Below are 23593 nucleotides of genomic sequence, written 5' to 3'. Positions count from 1 at the left end.
CAACAATATTTTGAGTTTGTCTGAATTTTTGTAGATAAGGACAGGATTCAACTCCCTGGGGAGCTGTTTATATTAATATTTTCAGGCGATGCTGTAGTGTGTAGGTGAAATAATTCAATTAGATGAATCTCACCCGCATAAATAAAGGTTTCAGCTCTTTAACTTCACAAACATCAACAGATGAAAGAATTTAAGGAATATAGATGTTCAAATATAGGCAGAATGGTGAATGTTACACAGTGTGTAAAGTGGCCATTTAAACCAGCCATTGACAGGTCATAAGCCCTGTAGATGCCTAGACTTCTATATTACCTTCTCTTAAATGTTCTTTATCTCTGTTGTAAAATGATAATATAAACAGCTCCCCAGGGAGTTGAATCCAGTCCTTGTCTACAAAAATTTGGACAAACTCAAAATATTGAACTTTGGCGGCCGTAAATAGGAGTTGTAAATAACTCACCATTAGAAAATGGGAGTCAAGTTGGGGTGAGGTTCGAACTTCGGACCTCTGATCACAGCCTGATTCAAAAACACATGTCTACAAAGATTTGGACATGATAATTCCGCAGTATCTCACCCGCACAGATGCGGGCTTCGGGCCTTTCGCCCAAAGTCACACGGTTATTCAGAATGGCGAATGACGCGGTCGACGGCGGTAAATGTGAATGCCCCGCTCACCCGTGGCGGCGGCGAGGGCGGCCGCGCCCTGCCCGGCTGCCGGCCGCGGTCCCGCTGCTCCCGCTCGCGCTCCCGCTCGCGCTCCCGGTCCCGCTCGCGGTCGCGCTCGCGGTCGCGCTCCCGGGCCGAGGGCGGCGGGCCCTGCGAGGGCGGCGGCTCCGGCCGGCGGTGCGAGGAAGACATCGCGGCGCCTGAATGCACAAACGTACCGGTCATTGTACGGCAAAAATTAGTTTTCATGTTCCTCAATTCTCCGTCTTACCGGTTTTTAGAAATTGCTGTTGCGAACACACCTCCTCGTATACAGGGTGTTCTTTAAGCCCTGTCACATCCGAAACCACGATGATCAGTATGAGCAAGAAGACATATTGGCACATTAAAATACATTCTTAGAACGACTAAAATCTTAAAAAATATAATATAGAAAAAACGAGAAGGGGGAGTCTGATACACTGTCAACCACACGTCCGCGCCCCCCTCGCTTCTCCCCTGCAGAAGTAAGCGACCATTTTCTTTTTTAAAAAAATATTCGTTCAAAATATTTTTTAATATGCCAATATGTCTTCTTGCCTATACTGATCATTGTGGTTTTGGATGTTACAGGATGTACAGAACACACTGTATAATATAATTCTTCCAAATTTGCAAATCTCCTAATCAATTTAAATCGTGACTTTAATAAAAATACAGAAGTTAAAATCTTACAGACAAATAATAAAGGGTAAAAATGAAACAATATGGAAATATTTCACATTAGAAAAGCTTTAAAAAATAATGTTCCTTTGATGAATAATTGAACAACCTTTCAATATAGCCCGTTATACGATGTTCCATTGTTAATGTCATACATAATATAATTTTTCCAAATTCGCAAACCACCTTATCGATTTAAATCATGACTTTAATAAATATACAGAAGTTAAAATCTTACATACAAATAATAAAGGGTAAAAATGAAACAATATGGAAATATTTCACATTAAAAAATAATGTTCCTTTGATGAATAGTCAACTTTTCAATATGGCCTGTTATATGATGTTCCATTGTTAGTGTAAAGTTGTGTTTATCCAGTCCAAACATATTTGTGTTTTTATTGTGTTTTTGGCGTTTGTTGTTGTGTTTATTTGATATTTTGTGATAATTAACAATTTGAAAAAATAAAAAAATGTATTAAAAACGCGCCAATAAACTTTTATTTATTATTAGTTTGGCGCGATCAACATTTTGTTTACTTTTGTACATTATTTTGAATATATAATATAAAATAAAAAAATATAAAATAAATTCACGCTTAACCTATTAAACTCATGCCCCTCCCTTCATCCCCTCCGCCTTTTTTTCAACTATTTCTCAAACAATATATAATAACAATGTTTTGAGTGTGTCGAAATGCTTGCAGACTGGAAGGATTTTCTCTTCTTTTAAATTTGTTGCAACAGAGAGAGAAAACCTTTTTGAGAAGGGAATATGGAGTCTAGGCATTTATAAATCTAGTCTAGGCAGTCATAAAGTGGCCACTTAAACCAGCCAATGACAGGTCGTAAGCCCTGTAAATGCCTAGACTCCATATTCCCTTCTCAAAAAGGTTTTTCCTCTCTGTTGCAACAAATTAAAAAATGAACAACTCCCTAGGGAGAAAATCCACCCAGTCTGCAAGCATTTGGACATACTCAAAACATAGTTGAATTAACTACCTGGTACAAGTATAAAGTATTTAAAAAATTGTTTTCAGGCATTGCCTAGTAGGTGAATTGGTTCAGCCGGATGAATCTCTACCACATGATAAAGGTTTTAGATCTTTTACTTCACAAGAGTCAAAAGACGGAAGGGTTGTGGAAATGTGGATGTTCAAACATAGGCAGAATTGTCAAGGTTACAGTGTGTGAAGTGGCCACTTAAACCAGCCGATGACAGATCATAAGCCCTGTAAATGCCTAGACTACATATTCCTTTCTCAAAAAGGTTTTCCCTCTATGTTGTAAAAAAATTAAATATACAGGGTGTTCTTTAAACCCTGTCACATCCGAAACCACGATGATCAGTATGGGCAAGAAGACATATTAGCATATTTAAAAAATATTTAGAACAAAGAAAAAAAAATGTAAAAAAAAACAAATGGTTGCTTACTTCTGAAGTGAGTAGAGCGCGGCGTAGTATCAGTATCTCCCTTTCCTCCTCCTCGTTTCTCCCCTGCAGAAGTAAGCAACCATTTGCTTTTTTTGATATGTGATTTTTCAAAATTTTATTCGTTCTAAAAAAATATTTTAACGTGCCAATGTGTCTTCTTGCTCATACCGATCATCGTGGTTTCGGATGTGACAGGGTTTAGTGAACACCCTGTATAATAATTTCATGGTCTAATCAGGGCATGTTTGTCCTAATCAGTGCACGTGCCTATTGAAACGCATGTCGTGTTGGTTTTATATTTTTGCGCAACAATTATGGCGAAGGCGTGTAGTGGGTTTTGCATGTTGGTTCGATCGGTGTGCCGACGATACCGGTAGACATTGAAAAGTCGGCAAGCGGTTAGGTGCAAATATTTAATAACATTTCATAAAATTGTCATCTCACATCTCCACTTGCATTACCGACTTGCGTCGCATCTCACGTCCGCTCCACTCACCGTTTTCTCTGCGCTGGTGGGAGGAAGGCGGCGGGCCGCGGGGCGAGCGGGAGCGGCGAGGCGAGGGGGAGCGCTCCGACTCGAGGTACAGCTGCTTGTAGCCCGTGTGGCGCCACCTGCGCACGGCAACAAAATACACGGGGTTATGCGAGGGAACGACACAGTTTTCTATCATATCAAAATATTCCTAAAATTACTAAAGAATTTCTTTGATTTAACCAAATGTTTCCATTTTGGGGCCATATTCAACGGGTTATAAATAACTCACTGCATTATTAACATATTACAACAGAGATGAAGAACATTTAAGAGAAGGTAATATAGAAGTCCAGGCATCTACAGGGCTAATGACCTGTCAATGGCTGGTTTAAGTGGCCACTTTACACACTGTGTAACTATATTTGAACATCTATATTCCTTCAATTCTTTCATCTGTTGATGTTTGTGAAGTTAAAGAGCTGAAACCTTTATTTATGCGGGTGAGATCCATCTAATTGAATTATTTCACCTACATACTAGACTAGGCAACGCCTGAAAATATTATTTTTTCAATTTCTATACTTCTTCATGGACCAGGTCATTTATCAACAATTATTAACAATAAAGTTGTAAGGTTGCGTGAAATTGAATGGAAGATTCACATACATCATTCTGAGATTTAAAAGACAAAATGATGAATACAAGATTATACAAATAATGATTAAATTAAATACAACACTGAATGACATGTGACAACGAACCGTGACACGAATTTATATTATGTGGGTATTTGAAAGTCTTAGAGAGAGAGAGCAAAAAGCTAACTGAACCGAAGCCGACACGGGACACGGAGATTTAGTTGAGTTTCGATCGTGTCGACGTTGAGCAGTTCCGGTGTGCCTTACGCGGTGTTATTAGCGGTAAAAATGCAGCGTGAGTGCGTGCCCATAATTATATTAATTTTAAGCGAACATCTTAAAGCTGATGTGCTTAATTCTATTTTGACCAAAGTTGGTTGTTGGCGCACTTTAACTTTTCCCAAACAAATCTAATCCATTTTTCAACCCATTGAGACTACACGTTGAGATCAGCTCCTGTGGCATCTTATTCCAACCACCGACAACCCTATTGCTCGGGAAATGCTTCCGTGGATTTAGATTGAATCTCGTTTTCTGCAGCCTCGAAGACGAGCATCTTGTTTTAGCTCAAACACGGGATCCAAATTTGGGCAGCTACAGTGACTGTTGAGTATCGGTCACCCCTTTCTCGCCGTTCCCGCAGCGTTGTGAGACCGAGAGTTTCCAGTCTCTCCACAATGGAAGCCGTTTTAGGCTCGGCGACAACTTTGCAGCTCGTCTTTGGACTCTTTTCGACAAGTTGATACCCCAAACAAAATAGGAATTCCATATCTATAACCCGTATTCGAGAGTAGGTCTCATATTGGTTTTGTATACATATTTTTAGTACCATATTCGGCGTTGTTTTTTCGACTCAGTTCCGGTATTTATTTGACAGAATCATCGAGGAGTTTCCTACTCAAATCCATCCCGCCAAGGAAACCCGTCCAGCATTGTCCTTTTTTTAGTATACTAATTTTACACAGTACAGCGTGGATGGAAAGCATCCACCGCGTAAAGAGTTTACGGTGTCTTTTAAAGCACACACCTGTTTGGATCCTTTTCCTCAACTTCGAGCAGCTTCCGGTCCCAGCTGCCCGGCGATCCCGCGCGCGCCCTCTTCATCACGTTGTCGATCTCCTTACGCCTCCCGGCCAATAGGGACGGATCTAAAACACAAACATTTACTTTATTCGAACTGTCAAATTGGACGCCCTTCTGTGGTCCGATTGAACACAGTCAAACTCCCAAAAATGATTACAGTAAAACCACGTTTTTACGTTTCTTGATTTTACGTTTTCCCACTTTTCACACCGAAATGTTCAGGGCCCATTTTTCTTCATACATTGGCACACAAATATTCTCCCCAATTAACGTTTTTTAAATTTTTCATCACCAAGGTTTTACGTTTAAAAAATTTCGGAATTCATTTGATGTGTCAAAAAAGCCAAAATTATGTCGTTATAATGATGCCGCGGCCCGCGCGTCATCGCGTGCCACGCGAATGAATAATAAAAAAAGGCCAACAACTAATAAAGGATAAATTAGTGTCTTAACCTAAATTCAAAGCGGGTGCAGTATAAATGATCTTTTTATTTAAGTGTCTTCCTTTAGGGTTAGTCTTAGTTTTCATTTGAAATTTGAACAAAAACGTCATATTGACTTGTACAAATCATGATACGCAGTTGACAAACGTTTAGAAACAATACAGTTTTAATATCATAAAATTATGATGTTTAAAACATAACAATGGAAATATTTAAAGTTATAAAAAAGATAGTTGAAAAGTTGTCATAAAAGTGGAAGCAATTTTGCCGCGAACTATGACAGTTGTTTTCAGTGATGCCATAAATGCCAAAATTTCCCAACATTTAGGCGAAAAATTATTGTATGTTATTTTATGCAAATTCAAAATTCTTTTTTGTTTTTTTTATTTACACATAAAATAATTTTAACACGCTGTTAAATCAAACAAAAAACCAGATTACACAATATTGTTTGAAAAATTATAAAAATATTTTTAGTGAAATCATTGAAAATAATTTTTAAAAATATTGACAATGAGGAATTCCGCTGTTTTATAATTTATTTTTTTTATAAGCGTACTATTTAACTTAGCAAATATATATATATATATATGTGCGTTATTTACAAAGATATGAATTTTTAAAGTTACATTTATCAAATACCGCGCCAAATGACTGCAATCAGTGTGTCTCATTTTTTAGTAGTGACGTCATGAAACGGTTGGCGTTCTTACTTTCACTGACCGCGGTAAGTTGTATTTCTCCAGCCAATAACAAAACTGACAAGAATCTATGGAATATTGCTTTGATTACTTTATTAAGTTGATCGTAATTTGCTCATTTCTATGCTTTGGTTGTTTTAACAAACGTTTCGATTTAGAAAAACCTAGAAAGTTGATATAATCTCTGGTTGAAATGTCAAATTGTACAAATTATACTCTTTTTTTTCTATGGTCAAAACGTTCCTTACAAGGTGCGGGGGCTTTAAAGCGGAAACCGGAAATACTACACGTAGATATAAGGAGTGACGTAATTATTTACGATTTTAAAATTAATATTTTCAACATTTTTATTTATTTTTGCGTGCGTTTTTGGGATATTTCATCCTACTCCAATTTTTTTTAAATATTCACGTGTACACGAAAACATTTTTAAAGTTTAATTCCAGTTGAGCTGGAATTCCTCATTTCCACATATCACTGTTTTCACAATTTTTCTGAAGTATATTGACACTATAGTGTAGCAAAAAAAAAATATTTTCATGTAATTCCGATTATTTTCCATACATTTAAAGGTCGTTTACATGTGGACAATACAATATTGTCTTGTCTCAGTATTGTCCACAAAAAAAGACATTGTTCCGAGACATTTCCACCGAGATGGATGGGCAGGTTATCTCCGCAGAACAATGATTTTAGTGCATGTTCGGACATGGTGGTGTTTAACTCTGTTCAACATGTAATTTAAGTATTTTTTCGTAAATACTACGTATACTACGGTGACGATGAAAGTGATAGTGTACTTTAGAGTGTCCTGACGAAGAGACGGGTACGTCTCGAAACCAAGTGTTGCCAGGGTAGTAAATTTTTTTACCCTTCTTTGCTTATATAATGAAAAAATTAATGAAAATTGGATCTCGGATTAAACAACTCTGTGGTGGATATTTGACTGACATTATCTTAAAAACATCAAATATTATTTAACATGATATAAAAATATCCGTTTTATGTAAAATAAAATTTGTTTTATATTTTAAGTATACAACAACAACAAACCATCACGCCGTTTCCCCGTAAGGGTAGGCAGAGAGGATAGAACGCCACAATACTCTATCTTTGCATACAGATCTCGCTTCTTCTACATTCATACATCTTCTCATGCACGCGCGCCGATTATTCCGACTTTTGACATGGTATAAAGTTCATTAATTCAATTACTCTTATTAAATGACCCTTTACTCATCTACTCTGTTGTGTCAATCGATGTTTCCGCGTGCGCAATAAAATTTTAGAGAAATTCATGGATTGCTTTTTTTCACCTTATATTTGTGTTATGATTTTTTTTTCCCATCAAGCAACATTACGCTGCGACCATGCGCGCGGCGAAAGTGAGGCATAGTGGGGGAATTATCGGACACAGTCCGATGTATTCAAATATGATTCTACACTCCTTCTGGAGACTATTCTTAATTCTATCGTTAAAAGCAAATATGTGTTTTCATCGATTTTCCAGGGTTGCATTCGACCGAAACGCATATTTTGAAAAATTTTGAGGATGTGGTTTTCTGTATACTAAAAAAGTTTGAATTTTTACGTTTGCAAACAATTTTTTTTTAAATGGAAACTGAATTGATTAATTTCCTTACTATTTCTTAAATTCTACTTATCAACTTAGTTTCAATAGATTTTTAGTAATGCTTTAATAATTTCAACTGACATTTGAGAAATTTTTGAAAAACGGACTCTTACACAGAATGCACCACTGTCGGTAAGTAGCGTAGAATTTGACATTTGCAAAAAGAATTCTTTATTTGAAAAAATATCATTTCATGTTTTGGAATTCAACCACAAACAAGTACAAAGGTACCTACCCATGTAATTAAATCCAATATATAAATATTAAAAACGTTTAGTTTTGCAATTCAATCATAAACAAACTTAGGTACCTACATGTAAATAAAAATTATTTTTTATTTTTCTTTATATGGAAACTTTTTTTCCCCTTAACGATACAGTCATTTTTCTTTTATTATTATTTATTTATTGACGGACTTATACAGTCCATTCCAACAATGATAAACACATTTTCTTATACTAAATACAGGTAAAAATGAAATAAAATACAACGAAATAAAATTAAAACTAGGACAAAAAAAATTACTACCACAAGACAAGATCTGGTCTATCTTAGTTTTTTCTTTTAGTTTCGAATTAAATGTCAAGGTCACGTCAAAACACGGCCGACGATTAAAGAATTACTAAATTCGCATTGGGCATGAGTTGAGTGCCATAATTTTAGAGGGCTCAGGGTAAATCGCACTCTGAATTTTCTTAATTAACACATATTCCTGTGTTTTCTCCATGGATTATGGTACTTAAGTAGTAATTTTTGCATGATTTTGATTTGAACGCGACAAGACTTTTAAGCCAATCGCATGAAGAGATAAAACAAAAAACTAACCCTTATTACGAATATATACTATAATTTTTTTTTTTTTTATCCAAACAGTTATGCACACTTTTAAGACACAATCATGCATTTTTCTTTTCATTTGTTGGTTTTGAATTAAATGTCAAGGTCACGTCAAAACCTGGCTGGCGGTTTAAGAATGATCAAATACGCGTCGGTCATGAGTTAAGTGTCATAATTTTAAAGGGCTCAGGGTAAAAAGTGGTATGTATTTTCTCCATGGATTATGGCACTAGAGAAGTGATTTTTGCACAATTTTAATTTGAGTACGGCGAGGCTTCTTAGCCAATCTCACGAGGAGAAAAAACGAAAAACTAATCCTTATTACTAATATACAAATAGCTCAAAAAAGGGAAGCCAATGTTCGGTAATCTAAATATTTTTTAGTATCGGAATTCAATCATAAACAAGTACCTAGGCACATTATTATCAATTAATTTTTTTTTTCTTATGTTTGAATAGTTTTTGCACGCTTACGCGACACAATCGGGCATTTTGCTTTTCATTTCCTTTGGTTTCGATTTAAATGTCAAACTCACGTCAAAACACGGCTGGCGGTTAAAGAATGACTAAATTCGCGTCGGGCACGAGTTAAGTGTCATCATTTAAGAAGGTTCAGGGTGAAACGCTATCTGACTTTTCTTCATCAACACGCATTCACGTATTTTCTCCATAGATTATGGCACTAGAGTAGTGATTTTTGCACGATTTTAATTTGAGCACGATGGGGCCTCTTAGCCAATCACACGTGGCGATAAAATAAAAACAAACCCTTATTACGAATATATAAATAGCTTTTTAAAGTCCAAAATAAATAACGTGTGTAATTAATAATGAAAAAAATATTTGTTCAACCAGCTATAGCAGGCAAGCTAACGTTTGGGCAGGACAACGTCTGTCGGGTGCACTTGTCTATTTATATATAAGGCAATGTTCGAATGGTTGTTCTCAATGGACTAAATAACTACTTGACCGATTTACGTGCGGTTTTCAGATAAATGTGTCTTCGCCACGAGAAGGTTTATAGCTCATAAAATCTTAAATTTATTGAGTACTTGTTTATGATCGAATTCCAAATCTAAAAATAATGAATATTCAAATATTGAATTTAAGAAGGTACCTAAGTACTTGTTTATGTTTGAATTCCAAAACATTAAAAAAATCATTTTCAAATATAGAATTCTTTTAGCAAATGTCATACTCTGCCCAGGGGTGCAGTTTAGTTAGGAATGTGATTTGAATGTTGATATTATTTTAGTATTACCAAAAATCCAGTAAAAAGACATAAATGGGTAGAAATTATAAGGAATTTGAGGAAAGGATCTGATTGGGATCCATAAACAAACGAATTTTGTTTGTAAACATTCAAAAACAAAACTTTCTTACACACAAAAAAATAACATCCATCAATTGTATACGCATTCTCGGCGAATGGACTATGAAATATTCTGGTGTGAAAACACCCTTTTAAATAAGTGTTTCATATCAACCGTGTCGGGAATCGAACCCGAGACCTCCTGCATGGTAGGCAAGCGCGCTGGCCATTACGCCACGAGGTAGTGAAGGAGTGACTTATTTACAGCTTCGCTGATGCGCCTGTATTTCGTGTATCGCGTGTTGTACTTGACATAATTTTTGATTTAATTAACATCTTCTCCCACTTTTGACATGTTCGTCTTCGAGCATCTGTTGAATTCAATCACGCAACGTCTTTCGTGATCTTCCTCGTTTTCTGCATCCGCCAATATTCACATCGTAAATCCATTTAGCCGTTCTCTCGCCGTCCGTTCGCTCGACGTGTCCGAAGAACGCAGCATTCCTTTGCTGATTTTGTCGATAACGCGTTGCGACATTTATAATAGAATCGCCGAGGGTTTTTCAAGGGTCAGTCTACTACTGCTACCATCACGCCATTTCCCTACCGCAGAGAGAATGGACCGCCACACACGTCTATCCTGGCATACATTTCTAGCTTCTTCCACATTCATACATCTTAACATACATGCCCTTCGGTTCTGTCTGCTTTTGAAATGACAAGACTAAGGATTTTGGTTTATCTGATCATGCCACGTCTTCCTTGTTCATTTTTGCCATATATACTTGTTTTACTATTCTTTCGTCGTCCATTCGTTCTACGTGACCAAACCATCTCGGAGACCCTTTCTTAATCTTATCGATTATACTTGACTCAGATTTACTCTCTCGCCTGATTTCATCATTAGTAACCCTGTCATACATTGATTTCCCAAGCATTCGTCTAAGTTTCACTCGGCTTTCATCCTTCCTCTGCCAGTTCCATGTTTCACTTCCATACATTAGTGTCAGGACTAAAACTCCGTTGACATATTTTTATTAGCAATTACTGTGCTTAGTGATCCGTTCATTTTGTTGCCCGCATTCACTCTCCTTTCAGCATCTTTTTCTACTCTTCCTTCCATCTCTTGAAAACATGCTTCCAAGATACACAAATACTTAAAAAATGCAAAATTTGACAAAGCGATCGAGATGACCATGGTGGGGTGCTGCCATCTAGCGGCCGACGCGGCAAGAAGCACATTTCCCTGAAATCTCTCCTTTTGAAATAAGACGGTACTTTGGATTAAGCTAAGGTTTCCTAGGACAGCGGTGCCCGTATCTTTACGGCCGTAGTGAACGGTGATGCGGTGGACAGCCGTCGCAACAGTGACTAGAGAGTGGTTTCCTAGGAAAACGATTTTGATAACATTTATTAACAACGTTTTCCTAGGAAACCACTCTCTAGTCACCGTTACGACGGCTGTCCACCCCATCACCGTTCACCACGGCCGTTAGGATACAGGCATCGCTGTCCTAGGAAACCCTAGCTTTAGTCTTAGTTTTCGTTTGAAAAAAAACGTCATATTGACTTGTACAAATCGTGATACGCATTTGACAAACGTTTAGGAACAGTGAAGTTTATATCATTAAATTGCGTTGTTTAAAACATAATGGAAATATTTAAAGTTATTTTTATTTTATTTTTATTTATTATACATACGGCCTAAGCCAATTACAACAGTTACATGAAGAAACATAAATGCAAGAAACTGAACAAAAGAACATAAAACTATTTAGCAAAGACAAACAAGGGCAAAACAATAATAGTATACAATATATTAAAAAAAACGAAAGACCAAAAACTTTGAGCCAAACCATGCCAATCCAACTTCATCCCACACTGTTTAGTCGCGAAGAGATCTACGAAAAGCCGGAAGATCAATCCCGAAGAATTCCAAGTCGTGTGACAAATTGACTGATCTACACGTTCTGGACATTGGGGCATAAAAACCAAAGGTGCCCTTAGAAGATTTAATAAATAGCAGATTTTGACTTCTGGTGACACGGTTGGGAACATGAAAAGAAATTGATCGCAACAGAGATGGGACATCACTTAAAGCATTAAGTATTTTGAAAATGCATATAAGGTCCATCTCAGTTCTACGTCTCTCCAATGGAGACAGATTGAGAGATTGCTCTATTTCAAAATAGGAATAATTACCCCCCTGTAATCCGAGCGACCGTGCCACTTTTCTTAGAAAACGGTGTTGGACAGACTCGATATGGTCAATATGAGTCCTGGAGAATGGAGACCAAATGGGAGAAGCGTATTCTAGATGGGGTGGAGCTAGTGAGCAGTAAAGAGTTTTGATGGTGTTAATATTTTTGAAGTCCGCCGTCACTCTATTGATCAGTTTGAGAGATTTGTTTACAGTTTTATCGATGTGTTCACGATGGAAGAGTTGACTATCTAAAGTAATGCCAAGATCCTTTATTGACGAAACCATTGAAAGGGAAGTATTTTTTAGTTTGTAGTTGAATTGTATACGTTTTTTTCGTCGCTAAAAAGATATTACTTTACATTTGTCAATGTTGAGTTGAAGACAATTGATGTCACACGATTTATTAAAACAATTAATATCATGTTGAAAAAGAAGACAATCATTGGGAGATTCAATCAGTTTAAGTATCTTGGTGTCATCAGCAAAAAGCCAGAATTTTGTATTTTGAAAAACATTGATAATATCAACAATGTTTGAGTATGTCCAAATGCTTGCAGACTGACTGGATTTCCTCCCTAGGGAGTTGTTCATATTTAAATTTATTTCAACAGAGAAGGAAAACATTATTGAGAAGGTTAGTGAGAAGGTTTGAGCATATAGGAATCCTTAATAAGGAATTGGAACCGCGTCATTCGCCATTCTGAATAACCGTGTGACTTTGAGTGAAAGGCCCGAAGCCCGCATCTATGCGGGTGAGATACTGCGGAATTATCATGTCCAAATCTTTGTAGACATGTGTTTTTGAATCAGGTTGTGATCAGAGGTCCGAAGTTCGAACCTCACCCCAACTTGACTCCCATTTTCTAATGGTGAGTTATTTACAACTCCTATTTTACGGCCGCCAAAGTTCAATATTTTGAGTTTGTCCAAATTTTTGTAGACAAGGACTGGATTCAACTCCCTGGGGAGCTGTTTATATTATCATTTTACAACAGAGATGAAGAACATTTTTGAGAAGGTAATATGGAAGTCTAGGCATTTACAGGGCTTATGACCTGTCATCGGCTGGTTTAAGTGGCCACTTTACACACTGCGTAACATTCACCATTCTGCCCATGTTTGAACATCCACATTTCCTCAACTCTTCCATCTGTTGACTTTTGTGAAGTAAAAGAGCCAAAAGCTTTATCAAGTAAGTGAGATTCATCCGGTTGAACCAACCAAAATTTAAATTGATAATATCATTTATAAAAATATTCAATAATAATGGAGCAAGGTGGGCTCCTTGATTATAAAAAGGGTGCTTTAAAAAGTTGTCATAAAAGTGTGAAACAATTTTGCCGCGATCTATATGACAGTTGTTTCAACTGATGCCATAGAAAAAAAAGAGATACCGTTTAAATAAAATTTCCCAACATTTAGGTGGAAAATATTGTATGTTATTTTATACAAATTCAAAATTTTATTTACACATAAAATAATTTTAACATTTCGTTTTAAAATTTAAAAAAAAAACTAGATGACATAATATTGTTTGAAAAAATGCAAAATATAAAAATATTTTTGTAAAATCATTAAAAATAGTCAAAAAAAATATTAACAATCCCCAATTCTAACCGTTTTTACAACTTTTCTGGAAGAATGTGTATAGTGTAGATTTTTTTTTACGTAATTCCTATTTTTTCCATGCATTTTTTATTTACTCAGTTTTATACTTTTTTATCTTGCTCCCCTGAAAAACGTAAAAAGGGGGTTTCACTGTAATAGTAATTTTTAAAAAGGGCACTTTATAAATGAATAAATGAACCGTTAATCCTCGCGTGCGTCGGGTTCCTGTCCATGCGGAGCCTCCCGGAGGCTATCTGCTCGGCCCGGGACAGCGAAGACGAGGAATTTCCTCCGTTGGCCCTTCTGGACGACATTCCTCAGCCCTAGAAACAAAGAAAACAATTCTTGTAGGCGTTGTCAAGAGAAAGGCGGCCTACGGTCGCAAGCTCCAAACGGCGGGTGTTATAACAAACTATATAAACTAACTAACTAACCATCACGCCATTTCCCCAGAGGGGTAGGCAGAGAGGACAGAACGCCACACCACTCTGTCCTGGCACACTTCCTTTGCTTCCTTCACATTCATACATCTTCTCATGCACGCACGTCGATTATTCCGACTTTTCACATGACCACTTTCAAGAATTTGTTGTACTTGATCATGCCATGTCTTTCTCGGCCTTCCTCGACTTCTACAACCGGACACATTCGCGTCATAAATCTTTTTAGCCGTTCTTTCATCATTCATTCGCTCCACATGACCGAACCATCGCAAAAGACCTTTCTTAATTTTGTCGATAATGCTTAACTCAGCCTTGCATTCTGCTCTAATTTCGACATTAGGGCACCTATCATACATTGTTTTTCCGCACATTCGCCTGAAGGATCGCATTTCAACAGCATTCAGTCTACTTTCGTCCCTTTTTTTCCAACTCCAAGCTTCGCTTCCATACATTAGGGTTGGTACCAGAACTCCATTATGAACTGCTAATTTAGCCTCTTGCGATAGACACTTATTTGCTACGACAGACTTTAGGGCACCATTAACTCTGTTACCGGAGGCATAAATACACCAATTTTCCACTACGAATGCAAATTGTGGCACCTCCCTAGGACCAGAAAAATACCGAGTTTTGAGAATAGGCGTCTCGGAAGAATCGGGTATGCGGTGGTAAGGAATCAATAAATAAGATAACAGATCGAATCGGGTTGTGGTGCTGTGGCTAGCGTCTCGGACTCACGGACCGAAGGTCCGTGGTTCGAATCCCACTCTATCTTAACTTGATTCCATTTTCTAATAGAGAAGTAATTTACAACTAGTTGAAAATGGCCCTCAAAATTAAATATTTGGGTGAATCATAAAAACGCAAATATTTCTTTTTCTAAAAAAAAATTTTAAAAAAGATGCGGCAAATGCACAGCCCGGACACAGGAATAAATATTAGTATACAGGGTGTTATTTAAACCCTGTCACATCCGAAACCACAATGATCAGCATGGGCAAGAAGACATATTGGCATATTTAAAAAAATATTTAAGACAAAGAATTTTTTTAAAAAGAAATTACTAAAAAAAAAACAAATGGTTGCTTACTTCTGCAGGGGAGAAGTGAGGGGAGCGCGGCGCAGTGTCAGACTCCCCCCTCCCCCTCCTCGTTTCTGCCTCGCAGAAGTAAGCAACCATTTGCTTTTTTTCATGTTTTATTTTTTTAATTTTATTCGTTCTAAAAAAATATTTTGATGTGCCAATATGTCTTATTGCTCATACTGATTATCTTGGTTTCGAATATGACAGGATTTAAAGAACACCCTGTATAGCCACTTGCTGACTTTTTATATCTAACGTTTCAAGAATATTCCCTTAATAAATAATCAAATATCTTTTCAATATAGCCCACTGGTTGATTTAAAAATTGACTAACTATATTATGAGTATGTCCAAATGTTTGTAGACAGGCTGGATATAATACAGACACAAACAAACAAACCATCACGCCGTTTCCCTGTGGGAGTAGGCAGAGAGGATAGAACGCCATATCACTATATCTTTGCATACAGACCTCGCTTCTCTATATTCATACATCTTCTCATGCACGCACGCCGATTATTCCTACTTTTGACGTGTCCATCTTCAAGTATTTGATGAACTTAATGTGCCATGTCTTTCTCGATCTTCCTCGTTTTCTGCATCCATCCATCAGCATCCGTATCGTAGATGCTTTTAGCCGTTCTTTCGCTCTACATGTCCGAACCGACGCAGCACCCCTTTCTCGATTCTGTCGATAATGCGTGTCTCAGCCTTAAACAGTTCACGAATCTCGACATTTGCGCACCTAACATACATCGTTTTACCACACATTCGCCCGAGGGATCGCATCTCGACAGCATTTAACCTACTTTCGCCATCGTTTTTCCAATTCCATACTTCGGTCCCATACCACCAGAACTCCATTGTGAACGGCTAGTTTTGCCTCTCGTGACAAACATTTGTTCGCTGAAGTAGATTTCAGTGCACCGTTCACCCTGTTCCCGGCACTCACCCTCCTTTCCATCCCTAGTAAACATACTTCCCAGATACACAGATTCTTCTACCTGATTCAGAATATCTCCGTTCACGCTGGTCTCACATTTAGTTATATTTTCATCCCTTTCAAAAACCATCACTTTGGATTTATCAACATTCATAAGCAAATGGCTTCCCTCGCATACATCGTAGACTTTTGTTACCAAGAATTGCGGGTCTCCTTTGCTGCTGGCAAGAAGCGCGGCATCATCAGCATATTTACCAACATGAATTATAAACATAAATAATAAAATAAAAAATAATTCAAGCAGGACATACAGTTAAAACAAAGCGTAAGAAAATAATCAGAAGAGGTTAGTGATGAGAAGGTTTGAGCATATGGATTGATGGATGATGAAAAAATGGTCAAAATTTCAAGTGCAGCAATAATTGGTATTCAACTACTGATTGTGATGGAAGCTATGGTGCAAAGGGCACTGCATTCATACACCAGTGAGGAAGTTCAGCGCAATGGGAAATTGTGCTTAAAAATTGATTTCTAACGCACGGTAAAAATTAGGGCATTTGATTGTAGTCAAGTTTCTCGAAAATGTGTGAAAAAATTTATATAAATGAATTTGATTAAAATTAGCTACAATCGAATTTGGTTATTACGAGGAAGACAGGACTAACTGAATTTGCACGTTATTATAAGCATTACTTTGAATTTATTTTATTTTTTTATTTTTTTTAATCCAATCGCTAGAGCATATTGTCACTATTGAAAATTAAAATTAACTAGCGGACCCGACAGACGTTGTCGTGCCCGCACGTTGGCTTGCCTGCTATTACCTTGGAAAAAGACTTTTCATCGATAAGAAGGTACTTGTTTGTGATTAAATTCCAAAACTAAAAACGGTTAATATTCAAATATTGAATTTAAGTAGGTACTTAGGTACTTGTTTATGGTTTAATTCCAAAACATAAAATATTTTTTTTTCAAATATGGCATTCTTTTTGAAAACGTCAAACTCCGGTTTTCTCACCAACAGAGGGGTGTACTTATGTAGGAATATGATTTTTTCAAATGTATTGAATTGAATATTATTTTAGTATCACCAAAAACCCAGTAAAAAGAAATAAATGAGTAGAAATTATAAGGAAATAATCTGATTGAGATCCACAAAAAACAATCATTTTTTTATACACAAAAACAACATCTTTCCATTTTTAAAAAAATACATTCTCCTCGAATGCAACCCTGGTAGATCGGTGAATAAAAAATTTAGGCTCCTTACTTATTTTTTACATATTAGATTGAAGATTTTAATATCTACGAACACGCGCAGCGCAAAGCTCTATATTTCTCTGAAAACCGCACGTAGATCGGTTAAGCCGCTTAGAAGGAGTTCAGTGACATCACACGTAAAGAGGAATTATACAGGGTGTTTTTTAAACCCTGTCACATCCGAAACCACGATGATCAGTATGGGCAAGAAGACAAATTAGCATAGTAAAAAAAATATTTAGGACAATTTTTTTTTAAAAATAAAATATTAAAAAAACAAATGGTTGCTTACTTCTGCAGGGGAGAAGTGGGGGGAGCGCGGCGCAGTGTCAGACTCCCCCGTCCCCCTCCTCGTTTCTGCCTCGCAGAAGTAAGCAACCATTTGTTTTTTTTGATATTTTATTTTAAAAAATAATATTCGTTCTAAAAAAAAAATTTAATGTGCCAATATGTCTTCTTGCTCATACTGATCATCGTGGTTTCGGACGTGACAGGGTTTAATGAACACCCTGTATATGTAAAGATGTGTATGAAATTTTAAATTCATAGGAAATTTGAATTTTTTCACAATGTATAAAGAAAAAATTTTACACACTTCAACATATTTCATGCTACAGTCTATTTTACAAATAATTGCCACTTTTTCGCGAATTGAAAAATTTCGGTTTGTTAGTAGTCACGTTTGCAAGATTTTAACTTGTCTGACATCACTCACTCGTAATGTTTTATTTATTTATTTGACACTTTATATACATATACAATATATACCGTTTTTCACTTATTAATTCATGCTTTTTTTAAAAGATTATTTTTATTATAATTGAACTTAGTTGAAATTTGGAAAAAATTATATACTGAAATTTTTGCATGCAGAAATGTCGATTCTATGATCTGCTAAAAACAGCCAGACCGCTTTAATACAAAAAACTGTATCAATCGCCTTCTGAAAATGGCTGTCGAAATGCGATCCTTCAGGCGAATGCGTGGTAAAACGATGTGTGATAGGCGCACAAACGTCGAGTTCCGTGAACTGCGTAAGGCTGAGGCACGCATTATCGACAGAATCAAGAAAGGGGTGCTGCGCCGGTTCGGACATGTGGAGCGAAAGAACGGCTAAAAGGATCTACGATGCGAATGTTGACGGACGCAGAAAACGAGGAAGACCGAGAAAGGCATGGCACAATCGAGTCCATCAAATACTTGAAGATGGACATGTCAAAAGTAGGAATAATCGGCGTGCGTGCATGAGAAGATGTATGAATGGAGAGGAATCGAGGTCTGTCTGCAAAGATAGAGTGATATGGCGTCCTATCCTCTCCGCCTACCCCAACAGGGGAATGACGTGATGATTTGTTGTGTTGAAAATGGTATCGATAACAAAAACGGCATTAATATATTTGCAGAAAACACCCACAGCGCTAGAAAAAATTTAAGATACTTTAAAAATCATTAATACTTTTCAAATGCTTGATAAGATTCTTTGTTTTTAATACAAAAAAAACTTATGTATTCATTGTTTATCATTTGTTAAAGTCAAAAACATTCCAACCGTTGTGTAGATTTGATTATTCACACTTTTCACAAAGGTGCTATTATCTGTTTCACTTTTGTATTGCATGCATGCTGCTCTCTGCATATCTACGTTTAATTATCAACCACGAAGTTGGCTACAGTATACGACGGGCCGTAGGTAGTCAGGTTGAGAACTGCAAGCGCAAATCGAAACCGTCAGTTTCACGTCTGTTGTTAAACCAAAAATTAGGAAGGCTTCCATTCTATGCAATACAAACATATCCAATACAAACACAGATTTAAAAAATATAAATTATTCGTTGTGTTTTTTGGGGCGATCCATAATGTGAAATGAACGCAAAGCATCCCAGAAAAACGTCCCCAGGATCTGAGGGCCACAATTCGAATATACGAGGGTTGATGGATACGCTCCGAGCTGATGTTGTCAAGTTCCCGCCTGCTTCGAAAAGTACTATATATAAATCTATGATAAAAATAATGTCATTTCATAGAACAAAACAACTGATTTCCTTCGAGTACCTAATAGAAAACTCCAAAATTGATGTAGTCAAGTCCATCGGAGATTTAGGAGTTGTTTTGGACTATAAACTGACATACAACGAGCATATCCGTCTAACTTCTTGACTCTAGATTCTGCCTCTTGGGCTTCCCTGCAATTGCCTTTAGTACATTCATCTCTGACGTTCTGAGCAGTTATTTGGCTTTTCTATTTAGTTTTTCGTATTTTTTATTTTTTCTCTATCTATCCTCGCCTCTGTCGTATACACCATGATTTGGTCTGACACACGTTTTGTATATCCGAATTATGTTTCCAATAATCATGTGTTCATTGTACTATACGACATTTCTTGGGCATCCAGATGTTTACTGACTGAGATGGATATGTTCTCATCATCACTATGGCTGCATCATCTGCGTGTTAGTGATGTTAATGACCTTATCTCCCTTAGTAGATTCACTACCTTTTTATTATTCTTAAAAGCGTTTTTTTTATATATATTTATTCTGCTTTTGTAAGAAAAGGTTTTTGGCGTATTTATTGTTGTGCTATATTTAGTGATAAAGGTGATAAAGGTGCTAAACTTGCTTTGTTTCTTTTGTGTTCTCAATATGTGTTATTTTCTAAATGCTAATATTATTTATGTCCCGAATTGAGTTGTTGTAACTCCTGGGAATGTAATTCAACGTATTATACTTGTAAAATACTTAATTTAGATTTACAAATAAATATAGATAATACAGTAAATAAATCACTGAAATTACTCGGCTTCATTAACAGAATATCCTGTGATTTTACTAATGTCCGTACAATCAAAACTCGTTATTGCTCGACTGTTCGCCCTCTTCTAGAATATGCCTCCTAGAATAGTGCTCCGGTCTCCATTCTATGTCAATCGCATAAATCACATTGAATCAGTCCAACATCGCTCGCGTCGAAAAGTAGCGTGGATGCTCGGACTAGAGAGAGGTAATTATTCTTACGCTGATATAGAGTCAATGTTAAATATTTCTAGTCTACAAAAAAAGGAAGAAATCCTATACTTCTATATTCCCTTGTCAGAGGAAGTTCAGGGGTTGTTTTTTTATGTTTAAAAGCCTTCACGTCAGAGATGGAGCATATTAATCAACCCTCGTAAAATAAAACCATCCCCACCAAAACCAGGTATTATGAAAGTCATGCGAATTCGTAAAAATGGGATTTCATTCTGAACATGAGACACAAAATGACCAAGCACCTTTTTCATATCAATGTTCAACATCACACAAAGTATGACGGTTTCATCTTACCTATTTTGTCCCTCTTCTAATGGATTTTACCTTAAAGCAACGACGACCGACAGCCGCAGTTCAACTCGCACGCGGACGACCGACCTCGCATGCCGCGAGACATCACACCGGCGTGCGAACGCGTCAAGATACAGCCACGAGCAACCGCGACCGGTTGCAAGTTGTATCAATCTGCGAGCAATGCACCGACGTGCAAACATTAGTCAGACATCACTTTTGGATGTTTTGAACACCGACATTATGTGAACGATTTACAGAGCAATTGGACACTGTCTGAACACAATTACAAGCGTTTTGCGATCGTCCGACGTCATGCATGATAAAATACATTTACGAGAACCTTGCATACCGGCGTGCGAACGCGTCACGAGTTACACAAAGTAATCAGACACCGTCTGAACACACTCAGGAGTGTTTTGCGACCGTCCGACATCTGCGATCACGTCGACAAAATACATTTACGAGAACTTTGCATACCGGCGTGCGAACGCGTCGCGAGCTCGAGCGTTTCGCATCACACGCAATCACACACCGTCTGAATACACTGAGGAGTGTTGTGAACACCGACGTCGTGCGATCACGTTGACAAAATACATTTACAAATACTTTACATAGCGACGTGCGAACGCGTCACGAGATTCACAAAGCAATCGGAGTGTTTTGGTACCGACGTCATGCGAATACATCGGCGAGTGTTTTGAATATCGATGTGCAAACGAATATCGAACTTGCAAGTACACGAATGTAATTAAGCCGTGTTTAAACGCGGGGGGTGTGTCGTACCGATGTAGACAACTTGCGCGATTGTCGAATGTGGCAATTCAACAGACATGCGACAATGTCAAATGCTAACGAGATGCGATACGATTTTCAACCGACGATTCTAGAAAGTGTGTCGAGGGCATACCGAGATATTTATACAAATCTGCCAAATTGCAGGATGCAAATTTGTCAAATTCAGATGTGAACGCCCGGTTTTGAAATTACCATCGTTGAACTGGGCTATGTAGGTATTCGAACGCGGAACAAATTCTTCACAGATGTCCAAAATATCTTCTTAAATGAAAATTCGATACATTTGCGTCTTCTTTCTGTGTAGATCTTGTGTCCACCAGGCCAGGTATCCGTTCCAATTTTAGCTTTAATCAAAATAAATCCACGTAGATTCCTTTCAAAATGATTCCATTAAAAACTGACAACATAATTTCTCGAAACAAAAAACAAACGAACGTTCGGAAGATTTTCATTTGTTTTTCAAAATGAAGTCCAGTTTTTTTTCACAGCGGTTACGAACGTTCTTCAAATGAGCGGTAAATATGTTTTTCTTGAACTGCTCACAAATCACTTAATCCCAGGCACATTTACAAACAAATCCACATGAATTTAAAATCGAATGTCTCAATTTACATACAAAAATATCGTTTACATTATTTGAAATATTTTTTCAGTGCACAACAAATGAGAGCGCTGGACGCGAATTTTGACAGTTCACCAATTTTTACGAAAATGAATTGCAAAATTAGAAATAATTACTAAAAATCAAGTATTTTAAAATGGAAATACGATTTGTCTTTCGTAAATGTTACGAATTGTCCGAATTTTGAAGATATTCGCGTCGATACTCGCAATTTTCGTTCAGTCGTGAAAACAATTTGCAACAGTTCATTGTTCCACGGCGCACTCATTTTACGGCACTCAGCGGTGATTTTTCACTGTGAAACAGGTCATTAAAGATGAATTTGGACTTGAAGGGATGATGATTAAACAAAAAACAGGTAATTTAAACAAATATCACTACGAACTGACAAAGTGTCGATGGCGAGTTTTTGACAGGACTGGGCACCGACGGCGCTGTTGCGGGCGAATTTTCGCGAATTCAACGCATTCCGCGTCGGCATTTTCGCGAATTCGGTTCGTTTTCGACGCATGTTCGCGACTTCACCGGCCGGTGGCGGATTCCTTCGCGAACGTCCGCCTTTTGCGCCGATTTTCGGGACCGGAGCGGCGCCGATGGCCATTTTTTCCCGATTCGCACGACGGTGGATTCCGGGAGGCCGCAGCGGGCGCCGCGCAGTTTCTACATACACGCATATCACACTTAAAATATACACAAGAGAACATTTACCAACCGTACAACGATTTACTTGAGGCGAAAATCGAATTTTCTTGTAACACGGACGATGTCGCGCTCAGCAGGCGGCCATTTTCCAATGATTAATTTCAGTAGTGCTGCACAAACCGGTTATGATAATCGAGCTTAAATGTTCGATTAATCATTAAACATTTGAATTAATTTATTTATTCATTTTTTCCATTTTAAACAAAGATTAACAATAAAACTCATGTGACCATACTTGGGTCTCCCATGCCGAGAAATAAACTTAAAAAAAAAATTATATGTGAGAATAAACTTCATAAACAGAGATATAGAGGTTCGCACTCAGCCACCGTACGGGCTGGGCGTGAAATATAGTGCCTCTCCAACCGTAGCTTATCTTATAATAAATCTGAAAATAAGTTGTTATATGTTAGTAAACAATGAGTTAATGTGTATAAATCGTTAGTGTGTAGTAGTGTAGTCATGTTTCAACAAACAGTGGAAAAAAGAAGACTATTTATTTAATAGCATTGTTTTATACTTTATTCTTAACGAAATATGTGACAAACAATGAACAATGGAAACTTACAAAAAATAGTGCGTATTTAACCTTAAAATCATAAAATTTTATATGAATCCTTTAAAACCGTTTAAGAATGCATCAGTTTTTGACGCGAAAGTACCTAAATTTTGCTATTTAGAACA

General features: G+C 37.2%; 1 protein-coding gene across 6 annotated transcripts in view; it reads right to left on the bottom strand.

Annotated features, from left to right (window-relative positions):
- Positions 1–23018, bottom strand: part of LOC148272324 (uncharacterized) — a 52176-nt gene extending 29158 nt beyond the window's left edge. For 2 of the 6 annotated variants that reach the window (XM_088240192.1, XM_088240196.1), the window contains exons 1-5: positions 20791–23016; positions 13939–14062; positions 4947–5067; positions 3303–3418; positions 679–869 (exon numbers count right to left, since the gene is read on the bottom strand). In XM_088240192.1, coding sequence (XP_088096318.1) covers positions 679–869; positions 3303–3418; positions 4947–5067; positions 13939–14053 — 543 coding nt within the window. In that variant the 5' untranslated portion in view covers positions 14054–14062; positions 20791–23016. Of the gene's footprint in view, positions 1–678; positions 870–3302; positions 3419–4946; positions 5068–13938; positions 14063–20790 lie in introns of all 6 variants that reach the window. The other 4 variants (XM_088240194.1, XM_088240193.1, XM_088240195.1 and 1 more) reach the window with 4 other exon arrangements.
- Positions 23019–23593: the final 575 nt, after the last annotated feature.

The sequence above is a fragment of the Micrasema longulum genome, unplaced genomic scaffold (genome assembly GCF_059751315.1).
Source record: "Micrasema longulum isolate JH-2025_06_02 unplaced genomic scaffold, ASM5975131v1 h1tg002377l, whole genome shotgun sequence".
NCBI lineage: Eukaryota > Metazoa > Arthropoda > Insecta > Trichoptera > Brachycentridae > Micrasema > Micrasema longulum.
The sequence above is the reverse complement of the archived record's forward strand: the minus strand, read 5'-3'. Positions and strand labels throughout refer to the sequence as shown.